The 26,270-nt window shown below is 44.1% G+C and overlaps 1 protein-coding gene across 5 annotated transcripts in view; it reads left to right on the top strand.

Annotated features, from left to right (window-relative positions):
* The window catches only part of GABRR1 (gamma-aminobutyric acid type A receptor subunit rho1), a 52,663-nt gene that overhangs the window by 7,762 nt on the left and 18,631 nt on the right, over nucleotides 1–26,270 (top strand). The window contains exons 1-6 of one of the 5 annotated variants that reach the window (XM_023205273.2): nucleotides 4,614–5,192; nucleotides 18,363–18,461; nucleotides 19,565–19,618; nucleotides 21,478–21,584; nucleotides 23,239–23,306; nucleotides 24,395–24,618. In XM_023205273.2, the coding sequence (XP_023061041.1) occupies nucleotides 21,566–21,584; nucleotides 23,239–23,306; nucleotides 24,395–24,618 (311 nt within the window). In that variant the 5' untranslated portion in view covers nucleotides 4,614–5,192; nucleotides 18,363–18,461; nucleotides 19,565–19,618; nucleotides 21,478–21,565. Of the gene's footprint in view, nucleotides 1–4,613; nucleotides 5,193–18,362; nucleotides 18,462–19,564; nucleotides 19,619–21,477; nucleotides 21,585–23,238; nucleotides 23,307–24,394; nucleotides 24,619–26,270 lie in introns of those variants that run through there. The other 4 variants (XM_023205275.2, XM_023205270.3, XM_023205271.2 and 1 more) reach the window with 4 other exon arrangements.

Consider the following 26,270-nt stretch of genomic DNA (forward strand, 5'->3'; position numbering starts at 1 on the left):
GGTTTAATAATGCCCCCAAATTTTGTTCAGGGCCCAGGGCTTGCTTTTGGAGCTTTCTCCTGATATCTGCGACTGACTGGGTAACAAACTTATCTTTTAGAATCAATTGACCTTCAAGTGATTCAGGTGACAGGGGAGTATATTTTCTTAAGGCCTCCCATAGCCGCTCGAGGAAGGCAGAAGGATTTTCTTCCTTTCCCTGGGTTATGGTGGACATCACTGAATAATTCATGGGCTTTTTTCCTAATTCTCCTTAGTCCTTCTAGAACACAGGTCAACAGATGTTTACGACTCCAGTCTCCATGATCTGAGTCAAGGTCCCAGTGGGGATCCATACTGGGGATGGCTTGCTGACCGGTAAGGAATTTGTCTCTTTCTTCAGCTATCATTCTATCATTTACTTGACTGAGATACCAGGTATCTCCAAACTCTCGGGCTGCAGCCAAAGCTGCATCCTTTTCACTAAAGGCCAGGGTTTGATCTAACAATAGCATGACATCTCTCCAAGTGAGGTTGAAGGTTTGCCCTAGACCCTGTAGGACATCTACACACCTATCAGGATCATCTGAAAACTTCCCCAGGTCTGTCTTGATCTGCTTTAAATCAGAGAGGGAGAAGGGGACATGTAGCCAGGTTGGGCCAAATTCCCCTCCCCCTACAGCTTGAAGGGGACATAACTAATAGCCTGGGGGTTTTTGTGGTCCTTTGGAGATTTCTTTGCTTGTTTCCTTCTGGTCAGGGGAGAGTAGAGGAGGATTATCACTAATAGGAAGGGGAGCTATAGAGAGGCTAGGATATGGGGGTAAGCTGAGAGGTCCTCCTGTGGGATGTAAATTGTAAGCTTTGCATTGTTGTGTATTCTCCCTCAATGAAAAGAAAGCTTGGACATAAGGTATTTCACTCCATTTGCCTTCCCTCTTACAAAAAAGGTCAAGCCGCAGGATAGTATTGCAATTTGTACTTCCCTCAGGTGGCCATTTTTCCCCATCAGAGAGAGAATATTGCAGCTAAGCTATAGTGCAGAAAAAATGAGCCACCTCTTTTTCAGGGTTTGTGGGTCAAATTGGTCCCAATGGCTTAGGATGCATTTCAAGGGTGAGCCTGTTGATGCCTGAGTGTTTGCCATCTGAAAGACAAAACCGTCTGCGATTTCGGTTTGTTTTGTTTCTCCCCCTTCCCAAGAATCTGCAATGGTCCCCGGACCCTGCTGATTGGAATAGTTGCACTCACTGATGCAGTAGCAGAAACAACCCTTGCCCAAGAACCTGCAACGGTCCCTGGACTCTGCTGATCAGAATAGTTGCACTCACCGACACAGCAGCACAAACACTAGTTTTTCCCCCAGACCACATGGAGGACCAAGGAAGGTCAGATTTAGTGGCCCTTACCGATGCATTCTCGAAATCCTGTACCCTTGCCTGTCCACCCAGACACATGGAGAACTGGACTGAGAAAAATCGGATTTAGTGGCCCTTACTGATGCATTCTTGAAAACCTGTTAGAGTCCTAAGCATTCTCCTGTTAGCATTAGGACTTTACCCCTGTCCTATAAAGATGTTATACCCCAAAATTGAAGTGGACGGCCATACCCTGAGGAAGGGAAGGGATCTCCAGGGTTGGAATAGTGACACCTTTTGTCCTCACTTACATGAATAGGAAGGATACAATTGCTGAAGCTCCCTGTATCCTAGCTTTCAGGAATAGCTTTTGTTAGGCCTGTTACTCTGAGCAGGGATCCTGAAATTCCAGGTAGTCCCTGCTATGACAGGGCTTTGGGCAAAAACTGTCTTTCTGATTGGTGAGTCCGGGTGCCTAAAGAAGGTAACAGAGGCTTGGAGTTCATATTAGAAGTCATTCTTACAGGAGAAACTAGAAAACCACCAGAGACAGGGAGCGATTTTTAGAAGTGGGACTAACCTCAGAGAAGAGAGGTGAGAGGAAGTTTGTCTGGCAGGCATTAGGACCCAGGGGCAAGGGTCAGAGTAGATAGAATAGATGGGCGAGTCTCACTTGGGTGACATGCCTTTGAGAGTTCTGCTCATGGCCGCAGGGTCAACCAACTTGTCGGGACCCTGGAGCTGCATGACTTTCCTCTCAGTCTACCCTCAGCTCAGCCCAGAAGTACAGCAAAAGCGGAATCTGGTTCTAGGCAAACCAACGCTCCCAACTCCAAAGAGTCGGGGGTTGTTAGCCCTTTCCCAAAAAGCCTGACACCCTTGTCTTAAGTCCGGCGGCTGCGCTAGTCGCTTTTAACTGGCCAATAAGTGCCCAGTATTCAGCCCACGAATTCTAAGGAAAAATAGGACAGAATAGCAAGCGAAAGGGGTCCGTTGGTGCTCACCACTGGGTGATAGTCAATGTCCCACTGCTTGGTGATAGGTGAAAGTCTCACCGCAATAGGCGAAAGTGTCAGCACTTAGGGATAGGCAATAGTCCCTTTGTGGTCGCTAAAATGTGTCCAGAATGGGTGGGTTCTTGGTCTCGCTGACTTCAAGAATGAAGCCACAGACCCTCGCGGTGAGTGTTACAGTTCTTAAAGATGGTGTGTCCGGAGTTTGTTCCTTCAGACATTTAGCTGTGTCTGGAGCTTCTTCCTTCTGGTTGGTTTGTAGTCTCGCTAACAGGAGGCAAGCTGCAGACCTTCACGGTGAGTGTTAACAGCTCTTAGAGGCAGCGTGGACCCAAAGAGTGAGCAGCAGCAAGATTTATGGCAAAGAGTGAAAGAACAAAGCTTCCACCAGCATGCAAGGGGATCCCAGTGGGTTGCTACTTATAGTTGGGGCAGCCTGCTTTTATTCCCTTATCAGACCCCACCCACATCCTGCTGATTGGTCCATTTTACAGAGAGCTGATTGGTCCATTTTACAGAGAGCTGATTGGTCCGTTTTGACAGAGTGCTGATTGGTGCGTTTACAATCCTTGAGCTAGAGGCAGAGTGCTAGATGGAGAAGATCTCCAACTCCCCACCAGGTTAGCTAGATAGAGAGTACTGATTGGTGTATTTACAAACCTTGAGCTAGACACAGAGTACAGATTGGTGTATTTACAAACCCTGAGCTAGGCACAGAGTGCTGATTGGTGTGTTTACGATCACTTAGCTAGACATAAAAGTTCTCCAAGTCCCCACTAGACTCAGGAGCCCAGCTGGCTTCACCTAGTGGATCCTACACAGGGGCTACGGGCAGAGCTGCGGCCAGTCCCGAGCCCTGCCTGCACTCCTCAGCCCATGGGTGGTCAATGGGACAGGGCACCATAGAGCAGGGGGCAGAGCCCGTCTGGGAGCCTTGGGCCCTGCAGGAGCCCACCACAGGGAGGGGGGTGCTTGGACATAGGGAGTTGCAGGTCCCAAGCTCTGCCCCGCAGGGAGGCAGCTGAGGCCTGGTGAGAACTCCAGTGTAGTACTTCCCCGCCAGCACCCTCTGCAGCTGCTAGTCTGGGTGCTAAGTCCCTCACTGCCCTGGGCCAGCTGCGCCAGCCAGCCGCTCTGTGTGCAGGGCCCACCAAGCTGGCAACCGCGCCCTCCAGAACTCGCGCTGGCCCGCGAGCGCCTCCCACAGCCCGGGTTCCTACCCGCACCTCTCCCTCCCCACCTCCCCGCAAGCAGAGGGAAGTGACTCCAGCCTCAGCTAGCCCAGAGAGGGGCTCCCACAGTGCTGTGGCAGGCTGAAGGGCTCCTCAAACGCCCCCAGAGTGGATGCTGAGGCCGAGGAGGCGCCAAGAGCGAGGGCTGCTAGCACGTTGTCACCTCTCACTTCCAGTTGTATTTTGGCAAAAGGGAGGACAGATTCTTACTAAACCTATGCAAACAACTATATTGCCAAGAAATGTTAAGAGACTGGGTAAGAGTTTCTGAATTCAAATAAGGAGAATCGTGTCAGTGAGAATCATATATCATTCAAGAATACTTCATTTTGGTTTATAAAAGCAGAATTTAAAAACTTATTGTGAATTACAGATAGCATAAGAAGAGAAAGACAAGGCTTCTTACGATCTGGAAACAGAACCTTAAAAAAACTACATTTCAAATAACCCCAACAAAATTTCTCTCATCAATTCGTTCAGTCCTGTGTAATTAATTCTCATTCTGTTGTATCTTGGGTTAGCAGTTGTGTGAAACTGCTTTTCAGCTATAGAGTTCTTGGAATCCTGACTCAGTTTACCAGTACAGTCTGAAAGTTATCAAAACCATATCACCTCAGCTTTGAAGAGATAATAGTTTGGAGTACCTAGAACAGTCTCTTCCATGAGGCTCTGAGACTGTCTTTTGATGAAGACACAAACTCTGGCCTGTAGATTATAGCAGAGTCTTGGAGTAAGCATCAAAGCCAAAGAAAAACTGTCTATAAATAATACAGACTTGAGGCCACAGTTAATTTATTACTGGTATTTTTGAAATGTGGAAAGTGCAGTGAGGTTCATGATAAGAATAATGCAACTGAAAAGGAAATTTACTTATTTCTGTGCCAAAGACAAAAAAGCCTCTTCCCCAGTTGCCCTTCCAATCTCAGCCATATAGACAGCCCACGCAGGTACCAGGCCCTGGGGTTTCAGGGATTCAGCCGCAGGAAGTGGGGGCAGGGAGCTGTTCAAATCCAGCCCTCAGCTAAAGCAAATAATAATGGCTGTAAGCTTAAAATAGATCCAGGGAGGAGCTCATTAGTGTGAACATAGAAAGCAGTTCTGCACCTCTGGCCTTACTCCTTTTGAAAATTGCTTTGGTCCATTTTTACTTTCCTTTTATTCAACGCACCAGAAAATAAGACTTTCACCAACATGTTTACCACATTTGATGATGAACTAATTTAGACCGGCCAAAATAATTGTTCCACTGGGACACAGGAATTCAACCTCAGTTCAGAAAATCCCTGACATCTGACGTAGGAGGATTTATAGGTTTAGTGGAAATTGCTTTCTCCTGCTCTCCAGATTGCATCCTGTGGGTTGATTTTTTTTTTGCATGAGTAAACATCCTTCTAATAATGAACAGACCAATAATGTCTTAAAGAGAGAAAAAGAACAACATTTTCCTTTCTGCTGTTTTTGGAGAGAGCTGTTTGAATTTGGAAACCCATGTTGACTGTCCCAAATATGAAATTTGGCATCTTTCTTTTGTGGTGGGGATGGGTTTTGGCCACTGAAAGCAGAGTGCACTGGCCTGGAAGAGAAGTCCACGAGATGTCTAAGAAAGGCAGGTGAGTGGACATTTAGGGATAGAGGATTTAGGCAAAGAGGGTGCGCAAAGCGAGCTTACAGTATTGTTCTAGAAACTGAGCATCATTTCCAGCATATAGTATTTTGTGTAGATGCCTTTTTCTTCCCTTTCCCTTTGTTCTCCTGCTGCCCTGCTTTTAGAAGGTTAGAATTACGTTTTCTTTTAAAATGATGCTAGATTAGATCATTTTATCAGTGCATATTTTAAAATTCCTTATGAATTGTCCTGGGTGAAAGGTAGGTTCTGGAAAATAGAATACATGCACATTAAAAATAAAAATCAAGGGCAATTATTTGCTGTCTGTGTCCTAGGGTTAGAACAAATCTGTGAATTCTCAAATTACCAGTGGGACCTATATTTCATGAGAATGATTCTGCTGTAATTATTTATGTTAGATTTGTGAATCACTTTTTAATATTTTAAAAGAAAGTAGCTTTCTCCAAGCTGTGTGACCAGAAGGATCATTATTAGATGGTCCACTACCTGTAAATTGGGAGGGCCAGGGACGGAGGTGCCTGCAGGCAAGCGCTTGCCTGTGGTCAACACCAAAGGTGCATGCTGCCCTGTCTCCCAGCACTTGCAGAGGGAGCTTAGACAGGAAACCAGGTTCCCCACCAGCCCCTTGGCACTCGGCCTCGCCTGGGCCATTCTGACGCAGCACTGGCAATGTGTATCTGGGATGCACACCTACTTGCCCGGCATCAGTCAATAATACAGGAGACTTGGAGACAACCTAATCCAGTGCTCTCTTTGTACTGATGAGGAAATGGAGACAGTAGGGCGTTGTTGATTCTTGGTCCTTTATTAGCCTTAGCTTCAAATTGAACTTCACCTTTCTTTGAGTGTAAATATAAATAGAATCTGAGAGATCAGTGAATATGAAAAGAAATCTAGCTTTTGGGAGTTTGGGGTTAGGAGGAGGGCTGTGTGTCTAGCGCCTCAGTGCCCTCCCTCTGGGGCTGGAGGGAACCCTCCTCACATGGGCTCCCAAACAGCCACCTGTAGCTTGCAGCATTGTTTCAAGCTGTTCTTAACAACATCGCAAAACTAGGAGCTGCAATATCCAGTGGTCATGATGAGCCCTAAGGTACTAAGGGAGGCCACTGTGCCCTGTTACCATCAGAGTCAGAAGGTGCTTGGACAAACACTGGAACTTGTGGAGTGGTACAGCCATAGAGATTATTTGATCCAAATGTGCTTATAGGGATTAAAAGCCACAACAACAAACTCTGTTGGTCTTCATCAAAACTTTTCCCAAGTCAGAGTTAGAGTGGCAACCTATTCAAAAATATCGGTGATTAAGAAGTCTAAGAGAGTGAAATAGACTTTCTTTTAAATAATTTATTTTAAAAATTTGTATTTTAATTGACAAATTATGACTGTATATATTAATGGGGTATATACAAAATGATGTAAGGATATATACATGCAATGTGGAATGATTAAGTCTAATTAATGTATCCATTACCACAAATACTTACTATTTTTTTGTGGTGAGAACATTTGAAATTTACTCAGCACTTCTGAAATATACAATACACTATTTTTAACTATGGTCACCCTGCTGTGCAATATGTCTCAAAACACTATTCCTCCTGTCTAACTGAAACTACCTCTTGGCCAACATCTCATACCCTCAATCTCCCAGCCTCTGGTAACCATCATTCTGCTCTCTGTTAATATGATTTCTATTGTTTTAGATTTCACATACAAATGAGATTATGTGGTATTTGTCTTTGATGCTTGGCTTATTTCATTAAGCATAATATCCTCCAGGTTTATCCATGCTGTTGCAAATGACAGAATTTCTTTTTCTAAGGTTGAATAGTATTCCATTGTATATACCACATTCTCTTTATCCATTCATCCATTGATGGACACTTAGGTTGTTTCTATAACTTGGTTATTGTGAATAATGTTGCAATGAAAATGAGAGTGCAGATATCTCTTCAACAAACTGATTTTCAGTCCTTTGGATATGTACCTGGAAGTGGGATTGCTGGATCATATGGTAATTCTGTTTTTAGTTTTTAGAGGAACCTCCGTCTAGTTTTCCATAAAGTCTGCACTAATTTACTTTCCCACCAACGGTGTTACAAGGGTTTTCTTTTCTCCACATCTTCGCCAATTCTTGTTATTGTTCATCTTTTTAAGTTTGTTTTGTTTTTTGTTTGTTTTAGAGACAGGGTCTTGCCCTGTTACCTAGGCTGGATTATAATAGTTTCATTAATTTATGAATACCTGGCTAATTAAAAAAAATTTTTTCTATAGACAGGGCCTCACTATGTTGCCCAGGCTGGTCTCAAGCTCCTGGCTTCAAGTGATTCTCCCACCTTGGCCTCCAAAAGTGCCAGGATTACAGGCATGAGCCACCGTGCCTGGCCATCTTTTTGATAATAGCTATTCTGACTGGTGTGAGATGATATCTTATTGTGGTTCAGATTTGCATTTCCCTAATGACTAATGATGTTGAGCATTTTTTCATATATCTGTTCGCCACTTGTATGCCTTGTTTTGAAAAATGTCTATTCAAGTCCTTTGCCCATTTTTAATCAGGTTACTCGTTTTCTTGCTACTGAGTTGTTTTTCTTCTGTATTTTAGATATGAACCCCTTATCAGATGTGTATGCCTTACAAATATTTTCTTCCAATCTACAGGTTGTCTCTTCACTGCATTAGTTATTTATTCTGCTGTGCAGAAACTTTTTAGTTTGATGTAATCTCATTTGTCTGTTTGCTTTTGTTGCCCAAGCTTTTGGAGTCAAATGCAAAAAATTCACTCCCTAGACCAATATTGTTTAACTTTTCTCCTATGTTTTCCTCTATCAGTTTTACAGTTTCAGGTCTTACACTTAAGTCTTTAATCCATTTTGAGTTGATTATTGTATATGGTGTGAGATAGAAGGTCCGATTTCATTCTTCTGCATGTGGATATCCAGTTTTCTCAACATATTTATTGGAGAGACTTTTTTTTTCCATTGTGTGTTTTTAGGACCTTTGTTGAAAATCAATTGATTATAAATGTATGGGTTTATTATTAGGCTCTCTCTTCTGTTTCACTGGTTAATGTGTTCATCTATATTCCAGTACCATGATGTTTTAATTACTATAGCTTTGTAATATAGCTTGAAATCAGGTAGTGTGATGCCTCCAGCTTTGTTTTTTTTGCTCAAGACCATTTTGGCTATTTGGGATCTTTTGTGGTACCTTATGAATTTCAGGAATTTTTTTTATGTTTATGAAAAATGACTTGGAGTTTTGACAGAGATTGCATTGAATCTGCAGATCACTTTGGGAGTATGGACATTTTAACAATATCAATTCTTTCAACCCATGAACATACATTTCCATTTATTTGTGTCTCCTTTAATTTCTTTCACTGGTGTTTTACAGTTTTCATTGTACAAATTTTTCACCTCTTCAGTCAAGTTTATTAGTTAGTCTTTTTTTTGTAATCACTGTATATTGGATTTTTTAAAATTTCTTTTTTTAGATAGTTTGTTGCTAGTATATAGAAACACTTCTGATTTTTGCATGTTGAATTGAATCTGCAACTTTCTTGTATTTGTTCATTAGTTCTGACAGTTTTCTTGGTGAAGTCTTTAGGGTTTTCTATGTATAAGATCATGTCATCAGCAAATAGCAACAATTTCACTTCTTTCTTTCCTATTTCTATGCCTTTTCTTTCTTTCTCTTGTCTACCTGCTTTGGCAAGGACTTCTGGTACTACGGTTGAATAGAAGTGGTGAGAGTGAGTCTTGTTACTGATCTTAGAGAGTGAAATAAAATTTCTTTGTAATTTTACTTTTAAAAACTTTCATTTCTTTAGTTATGAAAGACACATATAACTATTATTTAAATTTACCAAAAAAAAGAGAAAAAAAATTTTAAAACATACAAGAATTGCCCATAATCTCCAAACCCAGAAGTAACCTTGTTAACATTTTTGTGTATTTTCTTCTTGTCTTTTTTGGTAAGCGTATACTGAATACTAAGTAGTTTGGAATTATGTTATACATATAGTTTTATAACCTTATTGTATTTAATATAATATTGTCTGCATGTTTACTTATTTTAAAAGTCAATAGATTTATCATTTGATTGGCTGCATAATAATGCAAATATGTAAATTAATGCACAGTGTGCTACCATTTAAGTGTTTTTCTCTATTTACAGACATTTGGTTGCTTCCTCTTTGTTATTACAAATATTCTGTTTGTACGTCTTTGTATATAAGAAGAGTTGTTCACATACATAATTATTTAATTAGGATAGACTCCTTGAAGTGGTATGGATCAAATGGAACAAAAACATTGAAAGCTCCAGATACATGTGGGCAAATTTCTTTCCAGAATGTTAGGTGGACCCAACTTATACCCCACCAGCCAGGTTAAACTTCATTTTTATGTAGCCTAAACTTTTAAAGGGCTTACTGAATTTCATCCAGACTGTAAATCCATAAGCTACTGGTAATTTGTATCCAGGCTTCTTTACATGGTCATGCTAATAAAATAGCTTAGGTAAACATGGGCACACCAGAGGGTGAGTCCAGTGAGGTGCCTAAGGTGCAAAACTGAAGGAGGTGCTTACATGCCCCAGAAAGTGACTGGCTCTTAACATTTTACTCCCTATGCACCTAACCTACCTCACTCTAGTCTACACCCCAGCAAATAATTCATGTTTTCCCAGAATCTCCATGGGAGGCACATCCAGATAGGACCCATCTTCACCAATCATGCAGAATCAAGATCAGAATGCCAGGGCACTGGGCAATGTTTCTAGAATACATCAAAACTTACTGTCTCAGGCCGGGCATGGTGGCTCATGCCTGTAATCCCAGCACTTTGGAAGACGGAGACATGAGGATAACTTGAGCCCAGAAGTTCAAGACCAGCCTGGGGAACAAAGTGAGACCCCGTTTCTATAAAAAGTACAAAAAAAGTAGCTGGGCATGGTGAGATGTGCCTGTAGTCCCAGCTACTCAAGAAGCTGAAGTGGGAGAATGGCTTGAGACTGGGATGTCAAGGCTGCAGTGAGCCGTGATCATGCCACTGTACTCCAGCCTGGGCCCATCTGACTCTGTCTCAGAAACAAAACAAAACAAAACAAAACCCAAAACCTACTGCCTGTCCTCTCCTCTTCTCTCCCCTGGAAGAATGGAAACACAAGCTGTCTACACTACAGGCCCCTGGACAATGCCAGCTCAGGCTGTGGGAGGGCAAACCGATCCTATCAGAAGCTAGAAGTACATTATCATGCATTCTTTGTCGTGCTAAAGAATTCACATTTATTCTGAAGGTAAAGAGGAGCTGAATGGTCTCAGCAGATTTCCATTTCAGAGAGACGATGCTTCCTTGCTCAGCAGCATGATGGAACACCAGGAAGGGGGCTAGAGGGGAAACAGAGAAAGTAATCCAGAGTCTATGACCAGAGTCTGAGGCCAGGTAAGAGCTGGTGCAAAGCTCTTTCATAGTGGAATGAACAGGATGGGGATGGGGGAGGAATGAATATGAGAGATTTCAAGGAGCTAGAATGGTCAGAATCTGATTAGCTTCAGGGTAAGGGAGAAGTTTAGGGTGAATGTTCAGCAGGTATTTGGATCGTATGACTCAGTAGATGGTGGTGCCAGGAAGGAGAGCAGGCGGAGGAGTAGGTTTGGGGGTGAAGGTGGTGAGTTTGGTATGAACATATGGACCTAGATGTGCTTGCAAGATACCAAGAGAAAGCTGTCCAGTCAGCAGGAAGGGATATAAGTCTGCAGCTCAAGAAGGAAACTGGGCCTGGAAAATTAGATTTAAAGGGAGTCCCCATAGGTGGCAATGGATGAGGTGGCCAGACATAGCATGTGGCATGAAATGAGGACCGGATCAAGGACAGACCTTGGGGAAGAGCAGCATTTGAGGAGAAGATAAAGGAAGGGGACTCAATGACGGAAGCTGGAAATGAGTGACCAGAGAAACGGGTATAGAACTGGAACACAGAGGTGTTGCAGATGTTAAGAGGCCCATTTTTTCCGCAGTTATCAAGTGCTTATTACAGGACAGGCACTACACTGGGAAGTGAGCTCTTCACCAATCACTCAATGAGATGCAGGCTGTGCCATCAGAGGCTTTCTGACTAGGAAGAGGTTCTAGTGAGGTGTCAAGGGTTTTAAGAAGGAGGGAGTGGTCAGATCACTCCAAGGTCAAAATCAACTAGTTAGAGGACTGAGAAGTGAGCCCTAGATATGGTAGCTACGTGTCATTAATGATCAGCCCACGAAGAGACAGATGTCAGTGGGTTGAGGAGAGGAGAAGAGAAAATGGAGTGAATATAGACAGTATTTACAAGAAACTTGGTGTGAACTGAAAGACTGAGACGGGATGAAGGTGAAAGAGGAAGACAGGAGAGCTTTAGGGTAGGAGGGACTTCGGAGGTTTCAAAGGATGAGGAGAGGCCAGGGATGGCAACAATGTGGCATGAGGTGTTGCTGTCAAATCCCTGTCATGCGTGACAAAGAGAAAGCTGTGGGATTGTGGACTGGGTCTCTGATCGCCCTAAACACCTTGAAATTTGATTTTCTCTGAAGCTAGTAGCGCTGTCTTTGTCTCGTTCCTCTGCTCCCCAGAAAGTTTGCTTGAACTTTTGAGTCCCCACTTTGTGCTGCCTGGTCCTTGTCTCCCTGCTGATCACGACCTGCCCCTCCTCCTTGCAGTCTCCGAAGGCCTCTGCACCTTCTGCTCCCATGCTCACAATGCCATTCTCTTTCTTATTTCTCTGACCCGTTTTTTTTCTCCCTCCAATATTTAGCAGAGGTGTCACCTCTTCTGAGAAACCTTCCATGGCCCTCCCTCACCCCCTGCCTCTCAAGTCTCAATTAGGTGGCTTACTTCTGAGCTTCTGCAGCTCTCCACCACTCTTCTGTCTAAGGAGTAATCATTCAGCATTGCCTTTTTTATCTCATTTGTCTCTGCTTCTAGACTGTGAGCCCCTTGAGGGCGCATTTATCCTTGTTTCCCCACAATCAAGAACAATGGTGAATGTTCATGAAATGTTGGGCATGAATAAATGAGTGAATCCTGACCCTTGCTATTTCCTGTACTTCATTCATTCATTCAACAAATATGCATTGAGGGCACTATACTCCAGGCACTGTGCCCATGGCTTGGGAGGCAATGGTAAGCAGAAAAGACCTGCTCCTCCCCTCGAGGTGCTGACAGTTTAGTAGGGGAGATAGACCTTCGTCAGACCGTTTTTGTGAATACAAAAATCAAAAATTCTGCAGAAGGCTGGGCATGATGGCTGCCACCTGTAATCCCAGCACTTTGGGAGGCCAAGTCAGGAGGATTGCTTGATCCCAGGAGTTCGAGACCAGCCTAGGGAACATAGTGAGGCTTCATTTCTACAAAAGCAAGCAAAAGTACCCAGGTGTGGTGGCACACACCTGTGGTCCTAGCTATTCGGGAAGCTGAGGTGGGAGGATCACTTGAGCCTGGGAGGTTGAGGCTTCTGTGAGCTGAGATTGCAATGCTGCATTCCAGCCTGGGTGACAGAGTAAGACCTATCTCAAAAAAAAAAAAAAATTCTGCAGAATGTCAGACCTTCAAGGACCTTAGAAACCCCCTCACCTTAAAGATGAAAAAAGCAAGGCTCAAAAAGGTACACAAACTTGTGCCATAGTCACATAACATACCCGCAGAGCCCCACAGACCCCACGTTTCTACTCTGGTGCTCTCCTCTCACCATCAGAAAATGAAAGAAAGTTATATTGATGGACATAAAACTCAGGTTGAACCAAGTAAATATGTTTTTGTACGTCACAAACAGTTGAATGTTAGCCATTTCCTGTGGTTCAAATTAACATTTTCTTGCTTAATTCTTACAGTACGCCAGTAAAGTTAGTATTATTCCCCCCATTTTATATGAAACTGAGACACAGAAAGATCAGAGGTGTCACTGCCCAAGGTTAACAGCTAGTTTGTGGCTCCCCTGGGATTCACACTGAAGTCTGACTGATGCCAAGTCTGCACTCTTTCCAATACCGTAAGCTGCCTCATCAAATAAATCTAAGCTGCCTCATCAAATAAATCTAACCTCAGACAAGCAGTGGTGGCTCTTGGGATTGCGGTGATAGCATTGAGAAGACCTCGTGAGTCTTGACTAACCTCTGTTGAAGTCCTGGTCTCTGCTCTACTCCCCAGGCGAGAGGGCAGGAGGTGAAGCGAGGTAGAGATGTTCCATCCACAATTTCACATTCTGAAATGCATTGCAGGCTGTCCCCTTGACAAACACTCATTTTTGTTTGTTTTGTTTCTGTTTTTAAGCACTGAGACATTTAATTGGCTATGGGGATTTCACTCTAAAGGCATTAACAAGAATCTAAAATGTTGGCATTAGGGTCAGATAGATATCTACAAGTTGGAAAGTAGTACGTTCTATAAAAAATGGGAATAATACAATCTGAGAATTCTAATAAAGAAAATAGGTGGACAAAATTCAGAGTTTTAAATTAAAAATAAATAAATAAATAAATAAATAAATAAACAAATAAAGTAACCTGACATCTTCAAGTGGGAAGGCATATGGTATTCCCAGGCATAGGAATTCAGACATATGTACAAGGGGAAAAAAGGGATGATCTAGGCTGAGATTTTTCATTTAAGTCCGCAACTTGGATTATAGGCTGAGATCTTATCTAAGAAGCAGTTAGACAAACATATTCTTGATGTGTTCTTTTTACTCTGGGGCAAGGCAGTAGCAGGCCAGGGCTGTCTGTGTGTTAGGGGCCCAAGTTTGTGGGAACAGAAGTCAGTAATGGTGGCAAGACAGCTTGATCAAATACCCTGAGACCGGACAGAAGCTGATAGGTCAAAGCTGGGTTGGTACCCCCACCCCAGACAGCCCTCGCGGCCCTTTGGCTGTAGGCAACAGCTCAGATCTCCCTCAGATGTGCAGGCCTCAGAGGTCAACGAGTGTTTACACTCTATCAGTCAGTGATCTCCAGAGGAAGAGAACCAATAGGCTGTCCACATCCACATCCTTATGCCTTTCTCTGTCTGGATCACACATTTGTGGGGACCGCCAAGTCTGAGATCTGCAGGGCAGACCAGCAGGCTGGAAGTTCTGGCAGAAGCTGGCGTGTTGCTGTCTTAAGTAGGAAGGCAGTCTGGAAGCAAATTCCTTTTTCTTCTAGAAACCTTAGTCTTTTCTCTGAAGGCCCGCGGCTGACTGGATGGGGGCTCCCCACATGACGGAGGGTAATCTGCTTTACTTAAAGTCCGCTGATCTAACTGTTAATCACATCTTTTAAAAATATTGTCACAGTAACATTTAGACTGATGTTTGACCAGAACCAGTACCATGGTCTAACCAAGTTGACCCATAAAATTAACCATCACACATTTTAGAGAACATGATTTGAAAAAGCAGAGTAGTAGTTACCAAAAATCCACTTAGGAAGGAATCAAAGGAAATGAACTATTTAATATTTACAGCCAAGGAAAAATACAAAATGCTCAACTCATTATGTGGAAGAATGCATGGCCCCTATAACAATTCAAGAAATGCAATATAAATAACATGATGGGTGCATGCTCATTAAATTAATGAAAGTTAAACACACACCCGCCCCCCCCCCCCAAGTGCTAGTGGGTCTGTGTGGAACCCACACCCCTATTGGTGCAGCTCTGCCAGGGGACCTACCTTTCTCGCATTGCCTTCAGCCAACAGGACTAGAGCAGCGAAGCGCCTCTCACATCTCAGGGAGCCTGCTGACTTCTGGAATGGACTTGAAAGGTTTCAAAGCCATCTCATTGCCTAAACCCTTACTTCACAGCTGAGGAAACAGATCTGGAGAGAAGCAACTTGCCATCTCCCACCAGTAAGCAAAATGGGTTCAAGGCAGTGTGCTAGCTTCCTGACTGCCTATTGTCTTCCTACTGTACCAGGTCATGGCCTCAGAGAGCTGTGCAAAGGAGCTCCATTTTTAAAATTAGAAATCACAACTTTGGTTGAACATTGGAATCACGTGAGATTTGAAAACTGTTGATGACTGGGTCCTACCCTTAGAGGTTCTGATTTAATTGGTCTGCTCTGTGGCCTGGGATTTTTAAGCTCCTCAGGTGATTCCAATGTGTAATCAGGGCTGAGCCTTAGATGGTTGTATGGTACATGTCCACTATTCTGGTAGCAAATAATTCTTTTCTCTCTTCATGAAGACCACACTCTTTGATGGAGAATAGCAAAGTAAAATTGGATTCTGTTAGCAGAATCTCAGCCTTATGGTAATTGTTTATTAACATTGCCTCATCTCCGCCAGGCGTGGTGGTTCACACTTGTAATCCCAGCATTTGGGAGGCTGAGGCGGGCAGATCACTTGAGCTTAGGGGTTCAAGACCAGCCTGGGCAACATGGCAAAACCCCGACTCCACAAAAAATACAAAACTTAGCTTGGCATGGTGGCGAATGCCTGTAATCCCAGTTACTCAGGAGGCTGAGGTGAAAGGATAGCTTGAGCTCCGGAGGTCAAGCCTGCAGTGAGCTGAGATTGTGCCACTGCATTGTAGCCTGGGCAACAGAGTGAGACCCTGTCTTCAAAAAAAAAACCAGAATTAAAAAAAAATGAAATCTTGCTTCATCTTCTCCAAGTGGTATACTTCCTTCTACTGACTCTCCTAACTCAGGATGCAACTGGAAAGAATTCTGCTTGTCTTTACCATATCTCTTGAGTCTCATTTAGACTCTGGCCTCCCTTGACTCATTTTTCTGGGTCCCTTCAATTCTGTGGAATACACCCTTGAGTTTGTACTTCTCCTTCCATGTTTTGTACCTGTCTTTGTAAAATCAATTCTGCACACTGCTAAGGGTTTACAGAGATGTGTAACATAGACGCCAGGCATGGTGGCTCACAACTATAATCCCAGCACTGTGTGAGTTTGAGGCGGGAGGATCCCTTGAACCTAGGATGTGGAGACCAGCTTGGGCAACATAGTGAGACCCCCTTCACTACAATTTTTTTTTTTTAATTAGCTGGGCATGATGTCACACACCTGTGGTCCCAACTACTTGGGAGGCTAAGGCAGGAGAATTGCTTTAACGTAGGAGGTTGAGGCTGCAGTGAGCTATAATTACACCACTGCACTCCAGCCTTGGGCAGCAGAGAGAGATCTTGTTTCAGAAAAAAAGAAAAAATATAGAGTCTCTCATCTATTGATCCCACGGTGAAGTGAGTGGGATGGTCAGAAGGCCTATCACCACAACAGCACGGTGTGCACATTCTGATGAAAGCATGTAAAGGAGAGAAGCACTGAATTCAGTGGGAAGGAGAAAAACTCAAGAATGCTTTCAGGAGGAGGTGGTATTTTATCTGGGAATGCGTGGAGCTGTCTGGATAACAAAGGGTATGAAGACTAATAGGAAGGGAATTCCAGACAGTTGGGACATCGGGAGCAAAGCATAGAGATGTAATTGACAACAGCAAGAAGTTGGGGGCAGAGTAGGAGCTGAGAGTGGGAAAGTGAGTAGGAGCCTTATTATGGGCCTTATATGCCCAACTTCCATGGATTTTACTTTGAGGATGAAGGGTTTTAAGAGGGGAAGTGACATAATTGTGATTTTCATTCCATGGTATTGGTGGGATGGTTGGATTAGAGAAGAATGAGACCAGAGGCAGGAAAGCCTGCTGCCTCCCATATGCTAAGTAGTGACACCTAAGGCGGCAGGGTGGGGATGGAGAGGGCAAGACAGCAGGGGCAGGGTGGGGGACGTTGAGAAGGAGGTCAGCCAGGACTGGCCGCCTGACTGCTGTGGGCAAGGCCCCAGTTGGCCTTTCATGGCCTTTATGCACATCAGAAAAATGTACCCCTATGAGCAGATACATATCTAAGAAGTGGAGCTAGAACTGGATGTACCCTGGTGTTCTCAGTGGCTCTGGAGGAGGATTGAGAGATGGGCGGGGGTTAGGGGGGTGTACGGGGTGGGGGTGTGCCAAGGACAACATCTGGGTGTTTTGCACTACATACAAGGACTTCTTTTCTTGGCTGTTACAAATGCTGAGAAAGGAAGATCATTTTCATTAGCCAGTTTCTGCTTCTTTGTAAAAATTAAGTTCTCTATCTTGTCAGATGAAATAGTCAGCAAGGTGAAGTATAACTTATCAGATGCCCAGCCATTAGTTGAATGAGCCTTCCAGCAGAGCTCCCTCGTCACAAACCCCCATCCCTGCTCCAGCTCACCCCTGAGAAAGTTCTGATACCTCTTGGGGAAACATCCATGCACAGACTAGGAACTAGAACAAGCAGACATCAAGAGGTCTCATAGGTTGGAATTTGTCATTTTATCTAAAATAAAAATGGGTGTTCAACAAATGTACACTGTATGTTCAGTTCAAAAAGCTGTCTCGAATGTCATCCTGTATCATCTTAACTTGGTACATGCCTATCCTTTCTTCATAACCTCCTGGGGCTCATTCAATAAATATTTATCGGGCACCAACTTTGTGCAAGGTCCGTGTTAACTTGTATGTGAGGAGACGATAAGCTCAGATCTTCCACATCTAAGCCAATTGCCTGGCAGTGGTAGGCAAATCTTCCAACGTGATGCTATGGCCAGTCTTGCTTCCAACCCTGGAGCCAGAATCCCTGGCTCTAACTTCTGGCTCCTTCACTTTTACAAGTTACTTAAAGTCTTTGTGTTTCAGTTTCCTACATATAAAATGGGGATAATGACAAGGCCTACCTCCTAGGTTTGTTTTGAGGAATAACCTGAGTTAACACATGTAACAGGAGTTAGCACAGTAACTCGCACATAGGGAGTGCTCAAGCAGTGTCAGATTTTCCTGTTACTTGTTTTGTGTAATACATCATTTCAATATTAATAATCATACTCTCAGATGACAAAAAGATGCCAATGACGCAAAAAATATTCCATGATATATTATAATTTGAGTTTAAAAGAAAGTTTCAAACAGTGTAATTCTTCGAGAATTATAAGAAGTACAGATGCAGAATGGCAGAGGTTACTTGTGAGTTATATTCATCTTCTCCTTTATGATTAATCTATTTTCTAAATTTTTTTACATGGGCATGTAAACAGGAAAAAAGTTATTTAATAATATTAACAATAATTAAAAAGACCATAACTATATCCTATTCATCCATCTTCTCTTGGCTAGAATCCAGGCTTCATGAAGGCAAAGGCAGTGGCATCTCAGAATTTGATAAAACTCCTTTCGTCAGTGTCTGGTTCCATTTCAGGCCGGCCCAAAGTCAAAGTAAGAGCTGGGCCAAGCTTTTTTCCATTCCAACCTCCTCTTTCATTCCCTCCTATCTCCCTTCTTAAGTGCCCATCTAAGGGGCTGATTCCTTCCTTCATTCAACTAATAGATATTGAGGGTCCACAGGGGTCCAGCACTGTGCAAGGGACTGAATGCGAAGAGAACTCTGTCCCCGGTGTCCTTCGGCCTCATGCTGCCCATCAACTGTGATGGCCCATTGCCCGGAGTGCATGCCACTCCCCGGTCTTAACTCTGCCCACGCCTGCAGAGCGCACACCTGTCTCTGCTCCATTTTCTACAGATGACATAATCCCTGTGCATCTGTCCTGATGTGTCCCTGTGCATCAGTTGAGTCCTGGCAGAAAACAGCATTGCCTTCAAAAGGGCTTAACTCATGATAATTAAATAAAAGGACAATTCGAAGAGATGTGGGCAGAGTTCAGGGATCCAGTCAGGCATGTTGATGCCCCCAAGGACTAGGAATAGCAGGAAACCAGGACTACCCCTTGACTAGAAGGGGAAATATTATTATTGGAGTTTATTGAAGATACTGTGAGTATCTGCAATCACAGAGTAACACAGGCATTGCTAGTCCCTGGCATCAAAGCCAGGAGAGAATGAGGAATAAATACCCTGACCTCTTTCTTCCTCCTCCTCCTCCTCTCTCATCTCCTGTCAGTGCCCATTTGGCTGAAATCATGAGCCAAAGAACGAGGATGCTCAAGTGATGCAGTTCACCTAGCAATGTGTTACTCTCCATAATGATGGTTTTATGGTGGGTCAAAGTTAAAGGCATCCTTAAGAGCCTTATAAAAGAATGGCATCCATTTCAGACCTGGGTAGACCAGTGGGAGAGATTATTTTAGGTCAGACCTCTTCAAATTAGACCTTCTGAGTAATGAATCCTCCAGTTTCTTCTGTAGGTACTTGGAAAATGCTCAAGAAGAGGCTAAATGAATGCATTGAAGCTTCGTAGTTTTTTCTCCTTCTTTCACATTTTATTCTGGTTAGATTTGAAGCAAATCTGGAGGGAGAGGGGTGCTTGGTTGATTTGAGTAACTAGACTGTCTCTACAATGTCTTTACTTTTCTTGTTCATAGTAGGCCTCAAAGACAAAGACGAGAAGTACACGAAGATGCCCACAGGCAAATCAGGTATGACCATAAGCACATGCACACTGTTTTGCAGATGTTTCTTCCCTGAACCTCAACCATAGTGATTTTCAGCAGAGCCCCTCCCTGACCCCTCACCAAGGATCAGAAAGTGGAGGGTGGGGGACCAGAGGAAGGGGAGCCTGAAAGGAGACGGCAGCAGCGGGTGGGGGACTGGCTCCTGGATCAAGCTGGTGAGAGAGGATGTCCGTGGCAATGGGAGCTGGTGTTCCTTCTCTTGACAAACCTGGCTTCCTGTCTTATATCTGTAAGCAGCTCACTGGTTCCAATTCTTTCCCTGGGCCACCTGCTTTGCTGCCAGCAAGGTGATTCCTCACTTTAGAAGGACACTTCCTGGTGGGTTCAGAAATGGCAATGGCTCCTCCCATTTGTGTACCACTTTCTAGTTTGAGAAGTACTTCTAGGTTGGGTGTGGTGTCTCGCACCTGTAATCGCAGCACTTTGGGAAGTCTAGGTGGGAGGATTGCCTGCAGGCCAGGGGTTTGAGGCCAGCCTGGGCAACAACATAGTGGGACCCCTGTCTCTACAGAAAATTTTAAAATTAACTGGACTCAGTTGTGTGTACCTGTAGTCCCAGCTACTTGGGAGGTTGAGATGGGAAGATCACTTGAGTCCAGGGTCACTCGAGCCCTGGAGTTTGAGGCTGAAGTGAGCTCATGATAGGTCACTGTACTCCAGCTTGGGTGACAGAGCAAGACCCTGTCTCTAAAAATAAATAAGTAAATAAAAATATAAAATAAAGAGGGGATAACTACGAATATATATCTGTATATACTTGTATACAAGAAACTCTGCTCAGATAGACAAGAAACCAGTAAGAGAAACACCTGGCCAGGTGCGGTGGTTCTTTGGGAATTCCAGCACTTTGGGAGGCTGAGGTGGGTGGATCACTTGAGGCCAGGAATTCAAGACTAACCTGGCCAACATGGCAAATTCCCTGTCTCTACTAAAAATATAAAACTTAGCTGGGCATGGCGGTGAGCATCTGTAATCCCAGCCACTTGGGAGACTGAGGCATGAGAATCACTTGAACCTGGAAGGTGGAGGTTGCAGTGAGCCGAGATCATACCACTGCACTCCAGCCTAAGTGACTCAGTGAGACTCTGTCTCAAAAAAAAAAAAAAAAAAAAAAAAAAGAAACACCTGTGGATGACGGCTGGGGCGGGTGGAGGCAGAAGTGGCAGGCTGAGTCTTCACTACATTTCTTCTTCTAAAAAATTTTCAAATGCTAAAAGTATGTTACCAATAGAGAAAAAGAGAAAGTAAATACAAATGACCCCAGGTGCAGTTCAGAAGCAGCAGCAGGAGTAGCCACCTTCTATGCAGATGGGATGGTCAGCATTTCCCTCGAGGGCAAGGTCCTGCTCCCTCCACAGTGGGCCAACAGAGATCAGGGGACCAGGCTCGGACCGTACTCACTTGCTCTCCCCTCCAGCTCAAAACCCCTCAAAAGGCTGAGGCACTTTAAGGGAATTTGGGCTGTTAATAACAAGACTAGAACCAGCGATTTTCAGTGTTGGTTACACATTAAAATCATCTGGGAAACTTTAAAAAGACCAATTTCTAGGCCCTATTTCCAGACACTCCAAATCAGCATCTCTGAGGTGGGGCCTGGCCATCATTTTTAAAGCTCCGCCGTCATGGTCAAAGTCAATGTCTTGGATCTTCTGGGTCAGTTCATTTATCCAGAAAGATGGAGAAAGGAAGAGCAGATGTCCGATAGCTTAAAAGAAGAAATAGCACACCCCACCACACCTATCAAGATCAAGTCAGAATGCGAGTTACTTTTTATTTGTCTTGGTTAGAATATATGATCAGCCTGGTTTCTTCCCCCTTGGCAGCCCAATTCTGAGACGAAGCCCTGACATCACCAAATCGCCTCTGACAAAGTCGGAACAGCTTCTGAGGATAGATGACCATGATTTCAGCATGAGGCCTGGCTTCGGAGGTATGGGACGTGTGCTCTCGGGGTGCGCTGTTTCTTCTGGTCCTCTGTCTGTGGGCAGGAAATTAGTCAAGGTACAGCACAGCTTTGCTCTCCCGTGACCCAGTCTGCCTCGGTTGTGCTTGGTGGACGAGACATCGAGCCGACAGTACATTCTGAGCATCTGCCTTGCCCCGCCCTGGATTCTGCTGAACACAGTCTGAGGAGGCATCTGCTGCTGGGTGGCTGCTGCCCCTCTAGGATGGCTCACAACGAGGGAGGCCAGCAGCTGGCTGTAGGAAGGGCAGGGGAACACAGGGCAGCTGCAGCCCAATACAGCCTCCTAAAAATACCTGGAAATAACAACCTTGGACTAAATATGTTGTCATCTGGGAGCTGGCAGATAGAGTTCAGGGTACATATCTTAGCGCAGAATATGATCTGCTCATTTTAATTAAATGAAAATAGCATGAGAGAATAATGATTTAGTGCAGAAGAATAGCAAAGCCCTATGAAGCTTAGCCTGGAGCTGCTGGGTTTCAGCCTTCTTAATGTCAAGAAGTTTTCATCCTTATGGGTTTATTTTCCTGGAAAAAAAATATTTATTTTAGACATCATTCTCAGCCGGGCATGGTGGAACACACCTGAAATCCTAACACTTTGGGATTTCATCTGCCCTGGCTGAGGTGGGCAGATTGCCTGAGCTCAGGAGTTCGAGACCAGCCTGGGCAACATGGTAAAACCATGTCTCTACTAAAAATACAAAGCTATGGTGGTGTGCACCTGTAGTCGCAGCTATTCAGGAGGCTGAGGCAGGAGAATAGCTTGACCCCAGGAGGCGGAGGTTGTAGTGAACTGAGATCACACCACTGCACTCCAGCCTGGGCAACAGAATGAGACTCTGTCTCCAAAAAACAAGAAATAATTCTCTTGCCATTTATTTCTTCCAGTCACTTTTATCCAAAGAATAAATAGGCTGTAGAAGAGAGTCTCTATCCAGTCCATAATCCATCATTTTGAATCCAAACCCACCTTTTTAATACTCTATAATGATTCAGTGTGCTCCATGCCTGCCCTTCATCCTGAGAGCAGGGAAGAAAGGGGGCAGGTATTGATTCCCTTCATTATCTTCCTTACTCTTTATCAATATTGAGTCCATATGGCCCAGAAATAACAAAAAATCTAATGTTTTAAGGTCACTTCATCACGTTGCAAAGATGCAGATCTGTGGGTTTGGTTAATGACCTGAATATGACTTTGGTTCTGAGTGCCTATTACCAAACAATGCCTTTCTCATGGCCAGACAAGAGACACTGGCTTCCAGGGTGAAAGAGGATGCAAAACTAGAAGGCAAATATAGGGAATAATGTGGGTGACATCATGCTAAGAAGTCAGTTACTCTTAGATCAGACCCAGCCTTTGACCTAGGTCTTCATCGTACCTTCGGATGAGCATATATAACCAAGAAAGGATGTTTTCAAACTTTTGTTGGAATATTTCAGAAAGCCAGCCTATGGTTCCATGCTTTTGTCTCCGGTTTGACTTCAGGTTGGCATGATCAAACCTCCAAATCTGACATGATGTTGAGGTTCCAGGGGAAATACTTCTTTTGCCTATTTCCTCCATAGTAAAATTTCAAGTAAAAACAGTGAATGCTCTTATCATATTCTGTCCCCAGGCCCTGCCATTCCTGTTGGTGTGGATGTGCAGGTGGAGAGTTTGGATAGCATCTCAGAGGTTGACATGGTAAGTGCTTCTCTGACCAGGGCCGTGGCAGGGGGATTCACAAAGCCTGTCCAGGGCCAGGAGCTCCACGCACCTGAATTCACTTAGTCTCACAACTGACCGGGGCGGTGGGAATCCCCACACTCCTTTTATAGATGGCTCAAGAAGATTTGCCCAAAGTCACCCAATTGATATGAAACAGAGCCAGATAACAGGCTTGGCCTTTCCCACTCCAGTGGTCAGACTCTTGCCACTGGAATGCATTTTCTGGACAAAGGCTCTCAAATGTAAGCAGCAGGGCCCAAATTTGCAGCTGCCAAGTAAACACATCTTATTCCTGTGGATTCTGTACCTGGCTGTGGAAATGCAAAAGAAGCAAAAGAGTGTCCTTTTCTCCCCACTTTTTGGTGGGTTCAGATAAAAAGTGCAACATTCTCTAACTCCTTGACTTACAGGACATTTTAGGGACCTAGCTTAGTTTGGGTCCTCCAAGAAGCAGACCTGAGACAAGTAGTCACAAGCATAAGTATAAGCAGTTTATTTGGGAAGTGATCCTGGGAAACACCAGAACAGAGTGGGGAAGGGAGACAGGAGTAAAAGGAAGCACAGAGGGCTGTGCTATCAAACCAGTTACTATGGAACTGGTATAGAACTCAGTTACAGAACCACAGAACTCAGTGCCACTGGAGTAGTCTGGGAGTCAACGAAGAACACACTTCAGGGTTATCCCGACTCAGGGGTGTGAGAGCTGGGGTATTTATCCACCGCCTTCTCTCTGGTTGAGTGCTGCTTGCAGGCATTAACTTTCTGGCACTTGTGGCTTGAGTCACACATGGTGGCAGTAGCAGCCCCTCAAGTGTAGAGCGAATGCCAGGGGCTTGAGGCAGAGCCAGGCATGCTCACACTGTCTGCTACAGGCTTCTCATTGAGTTCCTTGCCACTGCAGCATTCTCTTCCTCCTACTGCAGCAAACTCTGGGGACTAGAAGCAAGACCTCCCTTGGCTCGGTTTCATTCCCCAGCTAAGTGATGGCTCCACAGGGGCTACAGAATCCACACCTCAGTGGGTTTGTGTGTGTCTGGGGTTCCCTCTCTGCCCTTCTGCCCCAGGACTTTACGATGACCCTCTACCTGAGGCACTACTGGAAGGATGAGAGGCTGTCTTTTCCAAGCACCAACAACCTCAGCATGACATTTGATGGCAGGCTGGTCAAGAAGATCTGGGTCCCTGACATGTTTTTCGTGCACTCCAAACGCTCCTTCATCCATGACACCACCACAGACAATGTCATGTTGCGGGTCCAGCCCGATGGGAAAGTGCTCTACAGTCTCAGGTAGGAAGAAAAGCAGATTTTTCATATTAACCAAGAAAAACATTGGTTTCACAACAGCAATTTGGGTTTTTGGCTCTGAATGTCTACTTTCTAACTTTTCAGTAGCTGCCAGCTTCTCAACGTCAAGGAAAACTAACTTTGTATGTGAGTAGAAATTTTAAAGAATGAGTCTTGAAAATACATTTGGGGCAATTTCTCAAGCTGATACTATTCTATATGTTATCTTTCAATAACAAACAAGTTTTTTTCTCTAGTAGGAGTCAGAGAAATAGATAGTGTGTTCTCAAGGACTTACCTCCTACAATCTCTCTGATTCCCATTTTTCAGGAACATTTTAGAACTTTTGTTTAAAAAAAGTTCTTTTGCTTCATCTGGCCACCACAGGCATGTTTTCTATCCTTTCTCTCCACAGTGTCCTACTTGAGAAACTATGGGGACCCCCGGCTACTTTATGACTTGACATGCCATTTTGAACATCACGTTTTAAATATAATAAATAAAATCTTCTTACCAGTTCAGACACTTTAAAAACATTTAATTGCTCATTAAACGCTGGCCTGAGGAAACTTTCCTTAAACTCAGCTCCACAGTGTGCTTTCCAGGCTGCACAGGAGCTTTAGAAACTCATGGTACTCTAGGCATGTGGAGATGAGCAGCAGGCCTTCACAGAGAAGGGATGTGGTCACTTGCTGTGGTCTGCTCCTATTGTGCTGTGTGGACGGTGCATTCCAGTTTCACGGACTTTGCTTTGGCTTCCATGTTGATGAATGGTAAAGATGAATCCACACATCAGTGTATAAGTAGAAGGTTCATGGATGGTTGCACAGTAGACCTATAGATCTATAGAGTCAGAGATTGCAATGTTGAAGCTGACTTTCTGTCCCCATTCCCCAAAGGAATATTTATGATGATCCCTCCATACTCATTCTGGCCTGGAACCTAAGTAATTAGGTACCTGACATAGAGTGGGGTTATGGGGTTTTCATCTTTGAGGCTTAAAATGCTTCCTCCCATAAGAAGTACTCAGATGGATGCAGGATGTGCAACCCCTTCCCCAAGCCATATTGAGCTAGTTCTCCCTGAAGTCCTCATTTCTGAAGCAGGTTTTCTTTCTTTTTCATTCTTTTCTTTATTTCTTTTCTTCTTTTATTTACAGAGTTTTGCTCTGTTGCCCAGGCTGGAGTGCAGTGGTATAATCATGGCTTACTGCAGCCTCAACCTCTCAGGCCCAAGCAATAATCTGACCTCAGTCTTCCAAGTGGCTAGGACCAAAGGCATGTGCCACTATGCCCAGATAAATTTTTTAAAAATTATTTTTGTAAAGACAGAATGTCCCTATATTGGCTTAGGCTAGTCTTGAACTCCTGAGCTCAAGCTGTGCTTCCACATTGGCCTCCTAAAGTGCTGAGATTACAGGTGTGAGCCACCACACCTGGCCCACTGAGACAGGTTTTCAAGGCATCTTAAGGCTCAGAAACTACCAACACAACAACACAACTCAATGGCACACCAAGGCTACAGAGTACTAGACCATAACATATGTGACCATTGGTATGCCAGTAAATGTTTAACAATTGGTTACCTGGGGGGAAAGTATGCATATCTATGTATATATAAGTTTATTATAAACATCACTGACATAAAGGATGTAT

This window comes from Piliocolobus tephrosceles, chromosome 5 (assembly GCF_002776525.5).
Source record: "Piliocolobus tephrosceles isolate RC106 chromosome 5, ASM277652v3, whole genome shotgun sequence".
NCBI classification, from domain to species: Eukaryota; Metazoa; Chordata; class Mammalia; order Primates; family Cercopithecidae; genus Piliocolobus; species Piliocolobus tephrosceles.